The sequence below is a fragment of the Thrips palmi genome, unplaced genomic scaffold (genome assembly GCF_012932325.1).
Source record: "Thrips palmi isolate BJ-2018 unplaced genomic scaffold, TpBJ-2018v1 HiC_scaffold_18, whole genome shotgun sequence".
Lineage (NCBI taxonomy): Eukaryota > Metazoa > Arthropoda > Insecta > Thysanoptera > Thripidae > Thrips > Thrips palmi.
In genome coordinates, this window is record NW_023144627.1 from 18,659,076 (window position 1) to 18,671,383 (window position 12,308).

At 55.2% G+C, this 12,308-nt stretch overlaps 1 protein-coding gene across 3 annotated transcripts in view; it reads left to right on the forward strand.

The window, feature by feature from the left end:
• LOC117644899 (pituitary homeobox homolog Ptx1-like) overlaps positions 1-9,782 on the forward strand; it is a 35,443-nt gene extending 25,661 nt beyond the window's left edge. For all 3 annotated transcript variants that reach the window (XM_034384611.1, XM_034384610.1, XM_034384612.1), the window contains 3 exons: positions 7,230-7,467; positions 7,776-8,062; positions 8,643-9,782. In XM_034384611.1, the coding sequence (XP_034240502.1) occupies positions 7,230-7,467; positions 7,776-8,062; positions 8,643-8,690 (573 nt within the window). In that variant the 3' untranslated portion in view covers positions 8,691-9,782. The remainder of the gene's footprint in view (positions 1-7,229; positions 7,468-7,775; positions 8,063-8,642) is intronic.
• The last annotated feature ends 2,526 nt before the right edge of the window (positions 9,783-12,308 follow it).

The following is a 12,308-nucleotide window of genomic DNA, read 5'->3' on the forward strand; positions in this document are numbered from 1 at the left end:
AATCGGCTGTAAGCTCCGAGTGATGCGACCCGGCATTAACTTGTCCAAACACGGGCGGCGTACAAATGTGTTTGCCAAGGCGATACTCGTTTTCGCGCGTCTGTCCGGGTGGGTGCTAGGGCACTGCTAGGGCACGCCACCAATCAGCGTGTCTGCAGGCATGTCGCTCGGACGAGTCCATTATCTCTTTTAAAATGATACGACGACGGGGAAGCCTTTGACGTCACCTATCGCCATCCGTTTCCGCCGAAGACGTCCGTCGCGTTTCTCTTTGAGCTCGGACTCGCCGAATTTGTGGCGCTTTGTTCACCGACTTGGGCGATCTCAGTGGCGGCGGCCAAGCGTCAGCACAAGTTTTTTTTCTTGTTTTGTTTCGAAAGTAAAAAAGAGCCCGCGTTTGTTGCGGCGCCATGGCGAGGGGCGGCCCGTCCGTTGCCATGGCGACGCGGTGCGGCAACATGGCGCCGCGCTGCCGCCCTGCCCTGGCGCCACCCCCAACTAGCGCGCCATCGTGCCTACCTTGCTGCCAGCACCGCCCCGTCACACAGTGGGCCAGAGGACCGGTGGAGGCGGCCAAAACTCTAGACGCGTTTAGAGGTCCGAGTCGCTAAACAGGACTCGAACCGAACGTGTGACCCCACCAATGGATTCCCCTCGTTCGAAGAGCAGTCTATTGGTGGGGTCACACGTTCGGCTCGAGTCCTATTTAGCGAGTCTGGAGCTAAAAGCGCTTTTAGAGTTTTGGCCGCCTCTAGCGGCTCGGCCTATTATAACCGCGGGCCGTCACTCCGCTCATGCCGCATGCTCTCAGGAGCATCGGTACAGCTGAGTTGAGCCCTCGATTCTCTGCACGTCCTCGTCGGCATTCAGAGTCAAAGAGCAAAAATAGTCGTTCCCAGAACTCGCACTGAAAACCTCAGTATGTACTCGGTACACACTCAAGTGCTCTAGTATGTGCGTACTCGGCTCAGTACAGGCTTAAGTGATCTACGTGTGTACTCAGGACACACTTAAGTTTTCAGTGTGGATGTCTGCGTTCAACCCGGCGCGATTTCTTACACTCCATTTAACTTTCCGTAGGTGTCGGACCTGTAAGGCAAGGCATGCATGCAGACACTCGGACGCTGATTCTCTGTAGACTGGTTCCGAGAGTCGATCTTCGTCGCTCTGTCTCTCATACTTACATGGGGCGTCCCGCACAGGTTCGAGAGAGACAGAGCGACGAAAACGACAGTCGGAATGGGTCTGCCGACCGCTCCCCGCAACTGCTTCCGCTTGTAAACAAGCCGAGTGGCCGGCGATCGGACATTCATTAAGGGTGTGGGGTGGACCGGGATGGACCGGGACGGACCAGGGTGGCCACCCTCCGCACACAGATTGCCCTGCTCGATCAATCGGGGAGTGTGAACACGCACGCGCGCGCACACTGCAAATTTTTTGTTTCGTATTTCACGCGCCTAAGTTAGTCAAGTCGAGCTGTTCTCGCCAACCGTTAGTTGTTTGGGTTTTGCGCGCGAAAGTCAGAGAGAGTTGCAAACCGTGTATTTTTTTAAAGTTTCAGTAGTTTTTGTAACTTCCTGTGTGTGGTGGGGCTGTGGGTCCTCGGTTTGCGCCCCCAGATGGAGACCGTGGCGGAGGAAGCAGCAGGCCTTCGCTGATACGTTGCGAAGCGTGGTGGCGGCGGGGCGTTCGGGGCGGGGCGGGGCGGGGCGGGGCGGGGCGGGGTGCGGTGGGGCTGTGGGTGCCAAGCGACTGGGTGCGCGCCCCCCAGCCCACCGCAGCAGATTTATTGCTTTCTCTGAGACAGAGGGGGCGAGAGAGGCGAGTGTGCGCGGGGCTGGGGCGGGGCGGGGGTCGCGGGAAGCTGGGAGAGAAACGTTGTGTTCCATCTGAGAGTGGATTGTGCGTGCTGTGTTGTTGGTCCTCCAGCCAGTCCCAGCCAGCGCCCTGCCTGGGCTCAGTCCACAAAGCAGTGCGAGAGAGAGAGAGAGAGAGAGAGAGAGAGAGAGAGAGAGAGAGAGAGAGAGAGAGAGAGAGAGAGAGAGGAAGTTGGAGGGGGCGCGAATCGAAACGGGATTCAAAGGACGCCAAAGTTTCATTGGGGAAAACTACTTTCTCTCTGCGCCCCAGCAAGGTAGGCTTTCGCACACGGGGAACAACGCAAGAACAACCTGGCTGGCTGCCGTGACGTCACTGTGACGTCATGTCGCATGGCCGGACGTCGCGTGGCCGTCGTATTCGGTATCCACCGGTCTGCCTCGGAATTTGGACTCCGATATGATGGCATGGTGTGCAGAGTGTGGGGCCTAATCCGCGCGCTGAGCGGCATTCCAATCAATGCAGCCAACACACACACACACACACACAACACGCGGCAGCGATAGGCATGACTATAATGGGAGACATAAGTGCGCACACACATACACACGCGTGAAATAGAGAACACACACACACGCGCGCGCGAGCAGGCTAACCCTGCTGTAGTGCGTGGGTGCATCCGATTACGGACACATACACCACGCGCCCTCGCGTGTTTGAGCAGGGTGATTGGTTTGTGCATATTGTGCGCATGGGTGTACGTTGTGTGTGTGTGTGTGTGTGTGTGCGTGTGTGTACGCGTGTGTGTACAGCTAAGCCGCAACCTCTCTCGTTCGCACACTCCTTTTTTCCGCCCCCGCGTGTGGATACTGCGTGTGCGGCCCCAGACTGGGCGCCGGTGCGAGGCAGAGGGTTGGTTCTGTCTCTCTCCAGTGTGCCGAGGCGGTTCTCTCGCTTCTCTCCAGGCGCGGAAGAGAGGCGCCTCTCTACGGCGGGACCACTGCCTTATCTGTCAGAACATCCCCCCGCGAATCTCACCCTACCGTCACTGTGGGTCGTACGCGCCAAACAGGGAAAGGCCCGGGGAGGGGATCAGAGTTGTGTGCCTTGTCCTGACCCCCCCCCCCCCCTTCTCTCTCTCTCCAGCGCTCCGCTGGGATTCCTGCCGCAAACACACTCCAGCGACCCACCTGGCATGTTGCCCTGTTCGTAATTAATTTCGATCTTGGGCCGGAAAAGCGGGACAACGGCTTTAGACACTTTGCGAAAAATTGTGCTCACTCTGTCCTTTTCGAAGTGTGGTACAGACTACAAATGTGTGGTAGGCGCAAAACTGTAGTTACTCGAATTCACCACACGCGGAAATGCGGTCAATACCCCTGAAAATCAGTGGTCGTCAGCATACTACCACTTAAAAACCATGGAGAATATCACAGCAAATATGTGGTCTATCCTCTATACCTTATAAAAGGGTGGTCTTGACCACGCAATACATGATGTAACGGCTAAATTATAGGCTTATACACCACTTTTTTGAAGGAGTGTAATTCTTGCCACATTTGCACTTTACGTGGGGTAGAACGAGGTAACCACATTTCAGGTCTCACCTCAGCCAAAATGAGATAAATTCACCTCACTTTCGATTTCAGTGCAGAAAATTTGCGTTTTTGTTTTTCGATCTATTTTTTTAAATACAGCGGGTATTGTAAACTTAATAACAGTGCAATGGTTGGTGCCAGCACGTGCCTGCACTGCCTCTAGCAGCAGGGAAGGCCGACGCCTTAATCTGGTGAGTGCCACGGCCAGGGCGTGCCAGGGTGTGCCAGGGCGTGCCAGCGTGGTGCAGTGATTGAAAGAGTCTGATTGATGCAGCGCTTTATTGCCGTTGCGATTCGCGACAGGGCTATGAGAATTTTAATGAGCGCAATACTAGGCGAGTGAGTTAGTTAATGGAGACCCCAGAGAGAGTGCGACGGGTTGTTTTATCGCCATTTCCCTGCCGCCTAGACCGCCTCTGCGCGTCCGAGGGATGGAAAAAAGGCAAACAACAACAAAAGAGAAACAATGCGTGCGTGCGTATTGGCGCCACACCATGAATAAATTTGCCGCCAGATGGCGACACCACGGCACTGCCACCTCCCGCGGCCCGGAGGGAACGACCATTATCGAAATTTAATTAAACGTTTGATTTCAATTGAATGGCTGTGGGCCGCACCGCGCTGCTGCTGCGGCTCCTATGCGTTCGGCGCGGCGGATTCCCACGCAACGCGTTCAAATGGCGCCGGAAGCGAGAGAGTCCACACTGCCTGTCTCTCTCGCACCCATTGGCAATCTATTGAGGTCACGCAGCTATGAAAGGCGAGAAGGAATAAAAGTACGCTTGACTACTTGACTACGGGATGTTGACTACGGGCCGTGCGAAAAAAAATAGGGGGGGGGTACCGGGTATCGGTGAAATGAGTTACTTCCCAAACACACCGACGGCTGCTCGTTTGTATGTGTGTGTGAGGGGGGAGGGGGGGAGGTATCAGTGTGACAAGTATGAGTAGGGGTGTGTGCGTTTGTGTCTCTCTCGCTGTGTGGGTGTGTGTGTGTTGATGCCGAACGCAGACAGGAGAAATGACGGGCTTAATTGCCTGTAAAGGGGTGCCGCGCTCGGAAGGTGTAATGGGATTGGCGTAGGGAGATTTGGCGGCCGACGGTTTTATCGTCGTGTTCCTGCTCGCTGCTGCAGCGCGCTGCAGTCACAGTCGCACACACACACACACCTACACACACACATACACACACAAGGGAGAGCGTCGAACCGGCGGGGCGAAGAATACTACTACGCGTGCGGTACTTTTCGTGAGAGAGAGAGAGAGGGAGAGAGAGAGAGAGAGAGAGAGAGAGAGAGAGGAGGCGCCGCGGGGGGCCGTGATCGGTAAATAAAGGCACGCGTGCACGCCCACGCGACGCCATGGCGCACGCACCGCTGTGGTTCGCCACGGTCTGACACGCGCCGACGCCCGGCGGCCCGGCGGCCCGGCGCGCGCGCCTGCCGCCTTGCCCGGCCTTGCCCAAGCACCCCTAACCGCGCTAACTGAACTCACCCCCTCCAACCACGCATTCCTATTCAAGCGTTTCCGCCTTCGTTTCATCTCGCCGTTCGTCTTTCACTGACTTGTTGCTGCTCGCTCTCGCACAGTGGGCCAGAAGACCGGTGGAGGCGGCCGAAACTCTAGACGCGTGAGAGCTCCAGAGTCGCTAAGCAGGACTCAAACCGAACGTGTCACACCACCACACCACCGATAGATCCCTCGTTCAGAAAGCAATCCATTGGTGGGGTCTTGGTTCGAGTCTCATTAAGCGTTTTAGAAGTGGGAAAAAGAAAGAAGAGAGAGAGAGAGAGAGAGAGAGAGAGAGAGAGGAGAGAGAGAGATGAAGTCTAAAAGCGCACAACACATTATTCCCAAATAGGCACAATAACGGCACGCCTAGCTGCTGCCGTCCCGTCGGATCGCCAACGTATTGCTGCTGCGCCGAAGGAGGAGGAGGAGGAGAAAGAGGGAGAAGGGGAGGGACGGAGAGGGACGGAGAAGGGGAGGAGGGGAGAGGGAAGGAGCGCGCTCCATCGTCTGTCTTCATTGTGGGGAAGGACAATTAAACGGATCGTTGGCCACGACAGAAGCATAAGGGGAGGGGAAGGGGGAGGGGGAGGGGAGGAGAGGGGCCGTCGAGGGGATTCCACGCGGCAGAGCGCGAAACAAGAAGCGGTACCAAAAGTTTTTGAGACGCTCACGTCCCAGGCACGCCACGCTCACGCCACGCCGGCAGCACGCGGCAAAGTTTTCTAGTTTCAAATCAGACGGTCGGACAGACGGGCAGAAGGACAGGCAGAAAGAAGGACAGACGGGCAGAAGGACAGGCAGAAAGAAGGACAGGCGGGCAGAAGGACAGGCAGAAAGAAGGACAGACGGGCAGAAGGACAGGCAGAAAGAAGGACAGACGGGCAGAAGGACAGGCAGAAAGAAGGCAGACGGACAGACGGGCGGCCGAGGCAGATGGGTTGCCTACCGAGTCGGGCGCCTCTGGGAATAGGTCGGAGAGCGGGGTGGCTGAGGGCCTTGCAGTGGGGCGGAGGGCCGCCCAGGGCTGCCAAGGGCCCGCCGCGGCAAGGATTAGGGACAGCCCGGGCCAGTCAGGGGGACGCGGGGAGGCGCAGAAATAAGGAGACTACAGCCCCGCCCCGCCCCGCCCCGCCCCGCCCCGCCCCGCCCCAGCCCGCGCGCGCTCCGACCTCAAAACTCTCCGGGAGCAGGACTCAATATAGTCCCGGGGCTGCAGCGCGCGGCGCGGAGCGCGGACTCTGCGCGGCGGCCCGCGCGGCGCCCGCACTGGCAGCAGCACTGCCAGCGCCGGCAGCAGCGCGAGGAACAAAACTTTCTTTCTGTTTCTTTCCCTTTTATATATAACAACAGAGACGGAGTTAGGGAAATGGAAGCTGACGGCGGGGAGAGGAAAATAAGAATGAGGGTGGAAATCCCGGCGGTAGGTGGAGGCGGCACGGCACGGCAAACAAAACGGACTCCCCGCGTCGGGACGGCAAAGTTTGGCGGCACGGGGTTGAAGGGGTGGCGGGGGCCGCGTTCAAGAATCACTCGCTACAGCTCGAAGCCCCTAACTTTCCCCCGAGGCGGCCCGAAGGAAACCCGAGGCAACCCAAGGCGGGCCTAACCTCCACCTCCGGGCCGCCATGACTGGCCGAGACTGGCCGGGTGATTCATCATCAGTTAATGAAGGGGGAGGGGCTCCTCATTGCAGCGCCCCACCATAAGGCCCCGCCCACCGCGCCCCGCCCCGCCCCGCCCCGCCCCGCCCGCCACGGCGTAACAAATGCCCCGCGTGATGGCTACTGACATGCGCCCCTCCCTGCAGGGCTCCCCCAGGGGCTCCCCGGCCACGCCGCCACGGCCGCCACGGCCGCCACGGCACGGCGCCGGGGCCCTGTCCTGAACGGTGACACCGGAAGATGAACGACTCCGGGTCCTTGTGCAGCCTCTCTGCCTCGGCCTGCCTGGTGTCTTCTCTGACAACCATGCGGGAGTCGGTGTACCGCGGCCACGCCAGGCCCGAGGCCAGGCCGCCGCCCCGCACCCGGCCTACTCTCGTAGAAACAAATAGTACAGAGCAGAGAAAGGAAGGACCGGGTCAGGTCAATTTTTTACCTGGACCGTCCGTGCATGCTCTCCGTACCAATGCTGAAAGTCCATACTTTTTCAGTACCTCATTTTCTGAATATTTTCCAAATATTTTCCGGACATTTTCCGAAAATTTTCTGAAAAATTTCAGAACATTTTCCGAACCACTTTGCAGTGTACACCGCGACGGAAGGACCCCCTTGACTGATGCCCGAGGCGCCCCTGTTGCAGGTGTGGTTCAAGAACCGGCGGGCCAAGTGGCGGAAGCGGGAGCGCAACGCCATGAGCGCCGCGGCCGCCGCCGCCGCCGACTTCAAGAACGGCCTGGTGGGCAGCCAGCTCAACGGCTTCATGCAGCCCTTCACGGACCCCGAGTCCCTCTACTCGTCCTACTCCTACAACAACTGGGCCTCCAAGGTGCCGTCGCCGCTCGGCGCCAAGACCTTCCCCTGGCCCGTCAACCCCCTGGGTGAGCCCCTTTTTAAGAGCACAGTGGGCCAGAAGACCGGCGCAGGCAGTCAAAACTCTAGACGCGTTTTGAGCTCCACAGTCGCCAAACAGAACGCGAACCGAGCTTTTGACCCCACCAATGGACTCCTCGTTCGGAGAGCAATCCATTGGTGGGGTCACACGTTCGGTTCGATCTCCATTTAGTGACTCTGGAGCCCAAAACGGGTCTAGAGTTTTGCCCGCCTCCACCGGTCTTCTGGCCCACTGAAGACCTTTTTCGCCTCCTTGCGACCTGTTCAAACTGAGTGTTTGCCGTCCTTGCCGCAGGAGTCCCCAGCACGCCGCACCAGTCGTCCGTCAACTGCTTCACGCCGGCGTCGGCGAGCAGCGTGAGCGCGGGCTCCATGATGTCCAGCAGCCTGGGCGCGTCTGCCGGCTCGGTCGGCGTGGGCGGCGCGGGCTGCTACTACGAGCACTCCATGTACCGGTCGGCGGGCGAGCCCTGCTCCATGTCCTCCATCGCGCAGCTCCGCCTCAAGGCCAAGCAGCACTCGTCGGGCGCCTTCTCCGTGGGGTCGTACCCGGCCGTCAGCCCGTCCGCGCACGCCGCCAGGGTCAGTGTGGGCACCTCGGGGCTGTCTGCGTGCCAGTACGCCGACCGCGCCTAACCTTACCTTTCTCTCGAGGCATGCCCCGGCAGGGGCACCGCATTCGGCAAACGCTTCTCTTTTTCAAAGACTGTTTCAACATTCAGACTCAGAACGTTGACTTTGAATCGAGGGTGATTCCAATAAATTGTGATTCGGTAGTAGTCCTAAAATTTCTTGTTTTAAATACGTTTTTGTTTTGTTTGGTGTTTTTTTTTTCTCTTTTGAGGGGTAGAAAGCGTTTTCCGAGTGTGAACGTGCATTTCAGTCAACAACATGTTTACGTTTTTGTTTCAAAATTTTAACAATCTTAGACTCAACTAACTCCCGCCTGAGCGCACCACTTTCACTAACCGATCCATGACAGAGATACTATTTTCGCTGATGAAACGATTGTGCCTCGATCGCGGGAAAGAGTTTGACGGTCGCGGTGATTTTCTAGTCCAAATAAAATCGAGGGCGCTGTGCCCCTCGCAACCTGACTGTGTCTGTGCCTTCTCTGCGCCACCCCGACGCTCCACGTTGAACGGATGTATTTTGTCAACAGGGCCCTGTGGTTGACGAGAATATTTACGTGGGGGAGACTTCGTGCTGACCTCAAGGCGCTGAGAACGAGAGCTCTGCCGGAAAACGTTCCCCTCATCGGAAATGAGAATCAATTCGTTCTTGGTTCGTTTCTTTTCGTCGAGCTTTTTTTTTCCTTCGATTGTTTGGGCATTTACTAAGTCTGTCGCAGACACGTTGTTTGTTTTTATGTTTTTTTCATCTAAATTGTATCTAGTATGATGCCAGAAGCGTGTGGACTTTGAATAAATAGTTGCCACCTCAGCGCGCTCCCAGTCAGTCTTTATCTAGTCTTTTGCAGCCACGCACCGCGATGTTAAACTGTTTTGTTTTTTCTGGTCGTCCGTTTTAGACCTCGCCTAGCTGTGGTTTAATTTATATCAAGATATTGACATCCGTTTGGTGCTGGCTCAAAGTATAAGTTTAGTGTACCATGAGATACCAAAAACAAAATGTAAAGAAAATATTCTTGTGTGGCGGTAGTGCCGGTCTGTGATTGTGTTTTGTAAAGTTAAGATGATATTCGTTAGTCGATTAAGGCAAGATTGTGTTTAAGGGTTGAAATGGGGCAAGTAACGTTTCTGGGCCGTTTTAAAAAAATATTGTAATGAAACTTTACCCAGTTGGGAGACACTAGACCAAGCGTCAACTTTTTAATTTTGAGCTCGTGAAAGTGTTGTTAATATGAGAACAGGGTAAACAAGCACACCTTTTATCAACTAAAAGCAAACTTCAAAAATGTTTCGTTTGGATAGGTTTGTGCTCTTAATTTTGTTTTCTTACGAACACCTAAAATGTCCGCTGATGTGGTACAGCACTTAGAAAAACTCCAGTATGGGGGAGTAATACCCTTGAAATAAATCCCAATGCAGTTTGTATATATCCCAAAACTAAATTTCCCGGTCAAAATCGCTGCTGGACTAGGCTATGTCCTTGGACGGACAAGTCCGACGGACACCCGGGGGCACCATGTGATCCGCCTGAATATATTTCTTGTACTGAAACTGAATGTGCAATATTTGAATGTAAATAGTCATCTTTAAGAGGCATATTATTGATGTAATTTAAAGTAAATGATTATTGTAAGTTAATTAGTACAAAAAAGGAAAACAGGAATTTATAATGACGTGTATTTTATTTCGTTTTCATCGTCTTAGATGAATAGTCTTATTTTCATGCCGACCCCTCCAGCCCACCCTGTCAACTGGCACTCGGACTACGCGCTCTTCTTGTCTAGAATTTTGAATTAAAAAGAAAAACACTGTTCTGAAATCGGCTTTGTTTCATTTATTGAAGGCGCCACGCGCGCCTCTCGAACCCGCAATGGAAAAGGGGCCGCAAAAAAGACCCTGTTTACTCAGCATCTGCAGCACACCGACGACACGTGGCATGCATGGCAGTATGCATGACAGAGACAGAGAAAACATTCCCACGAATCCTGTCACAGTTTTGATTGTTAAGCTGGGCGCTGTGCGTCTGCCTCCCCTCGGCCATACGCCCACGCCCCGACCCTCTTCAAGGGGCACTGCCTCCCTTAACGACGCACATTACACCAGCAGCACATTCGCCCATACATATGTATAAGGCCTCCCCTCTCGTTGGCCCTCCGAGGCGCCATGTGGCACACCAGCCAATCATAGCCCCGCATTTATTAAATCGTTATTAAAATCTGGGACATCTGTTTGCGCAGTGTACTCGAGGGTCACCCCGAAGCGTCGTCTCCGTTGCACCCCCTGGGCTCGCTTGCACCCAAAGTGAGCAGCACCGCACGCATTAGCTAAGCAGTGATCGGCCGGGGGAGCGAGACAGAGCGAGACAGAGGGAGGGCGCCGAAAGCAAACACTCTCATCTCACTCCACCGATCACGTAGGCACGAGTATTCCAATGCCCACCGTGTTGCGCTGCGCGACGTAATTTTGTGGTCCCGGGTTCGAATCTCACAAATAAACTTCGTTTTTCTTCCTCAATCTTCTTTCCTTTTTATCCATACGCATTGGTCACGCGTTCGGTTCGAGTCGCGCTAAGCGACTCTGCAGCTCAAAACGCGTCCAGGGTTTTGACCGCCTCCATCGGTCTTCTGGCCCAAGACGGTACCCTCCTCACATCGCCAACCGCTACCTTTTCCACGTGCCTCTCCGTTAGGAAATGGTAATTTGTGAGCGCGGCGCTGAGCTACCCCTTCCTCGAACCACCCCCGGGCCACGCGGGGCCCCACCAGTCTAATTTATGCTCGGGGAGGGGCGGCGGGGGCGGCAGGGGGCGGCGCAGGTCTAACGTACGCACTGCGCTGCATAGGCCGGCCGGCCCGAAATATGAACTGGGGGCGTTAGCGGCTGGGGGCGGGCCGGCCGGGTGGGGCGCCGGGGGTGGCGGCCGGGCGGGGGCGGCGGGGCGCCAGGGGGTGGCGGACGCATCCTTCATCTTGTAATCTGTTTATCCGCTCCATCTACATAACAATGGCTCCACAAACACCGTCCAGCGAGTGTTGCCGCGGCAACGGCCAGGCCTGGGCCACGCCAGCCTGCGCCAGCCCTGGGACGGTCCTTGAGAATGTGGCTGCGCGGCGGTGCGGCACGCACAGGAAATTTAAATTGGGACAAAAGAACAGGAGGGAAAAAACGTAAAAAATACTCGTTCATTTTCGAAACGTTAAAAGTAAAAGTAGATCAAAATAACTGACTCCAATGGTTTCATCTCGTCGCCCTGATTCTACCCCCTCCCCCCCGCACACATGCCTTGCCAGCTTCGACCAGCATTGACCAGATCCAATAACGGTCCCACCACGAAAAAAAGGAACGAGCCCCACTTTTTAATCAATTGGTCGGTAAGGCGAGCTCTTCGGCAGCTCTTCGCTAAGCCCATCCGGTCCGATCTGGTCCAGCCATTACGCGGCCTTACCGACCCGACCATTAATTCGCCGCCGAGCCGTGTTTTGACCGCGAGAGCTCCGGGGAACATTTGACTTCCTTGTCCTATTTGACTTCCTATTTGACTTTCTTGCCCCATTTGACTTTCCGGTCCTATTTGACTGTCTCGTCCTACTAAACTTGCGTGCCCTATTTGACATTCTTGTCCCATTTGACTTTCTTGCCATATTCGACCTTTTTACCCTATTTGACTTCCTTGTCCTAATTGACTCGGTGGGAGTGCTTCTGGTTTCTCACCGGACAGTTCGGAAAAGAGTGATACCCGATCGTGCTGCTTCACGTCATGTTGTCGATTTAGGGAAGTCTCACATTGGAGGTTGCACATCACACGGCATTATGAGTATCAGAAATATTTTATAACAAAATTGATCCTTCCTCGGGACACTCAATGGCTGAAAATTGGACCAATTGGTAAACAAAAGCAATAATAACATTCTACTCAAACCTAGGTACTAGCTAGGTACTTACTAGAGAAAAGCAGAACAACATTGGTGAGCTATAGGGCCATGTGCTCCAGGCAGCGCTCCGCTCTGCACTGGCGTGCGTTGAATTCTCCAGGCGTCGCCACATGCTGCAAAGGAAGTCGGAGTTAAACCGAGGCCCAGATTTGTGGGGATTTGTGTGAGTAACGAACGCGTCATACATTCGTAATTTAGCAGCGGAAAAAGAGGGATTCGGTTTGGCGGAACAATAACGGGTATGGCATTCTGCAGATCCTTAAG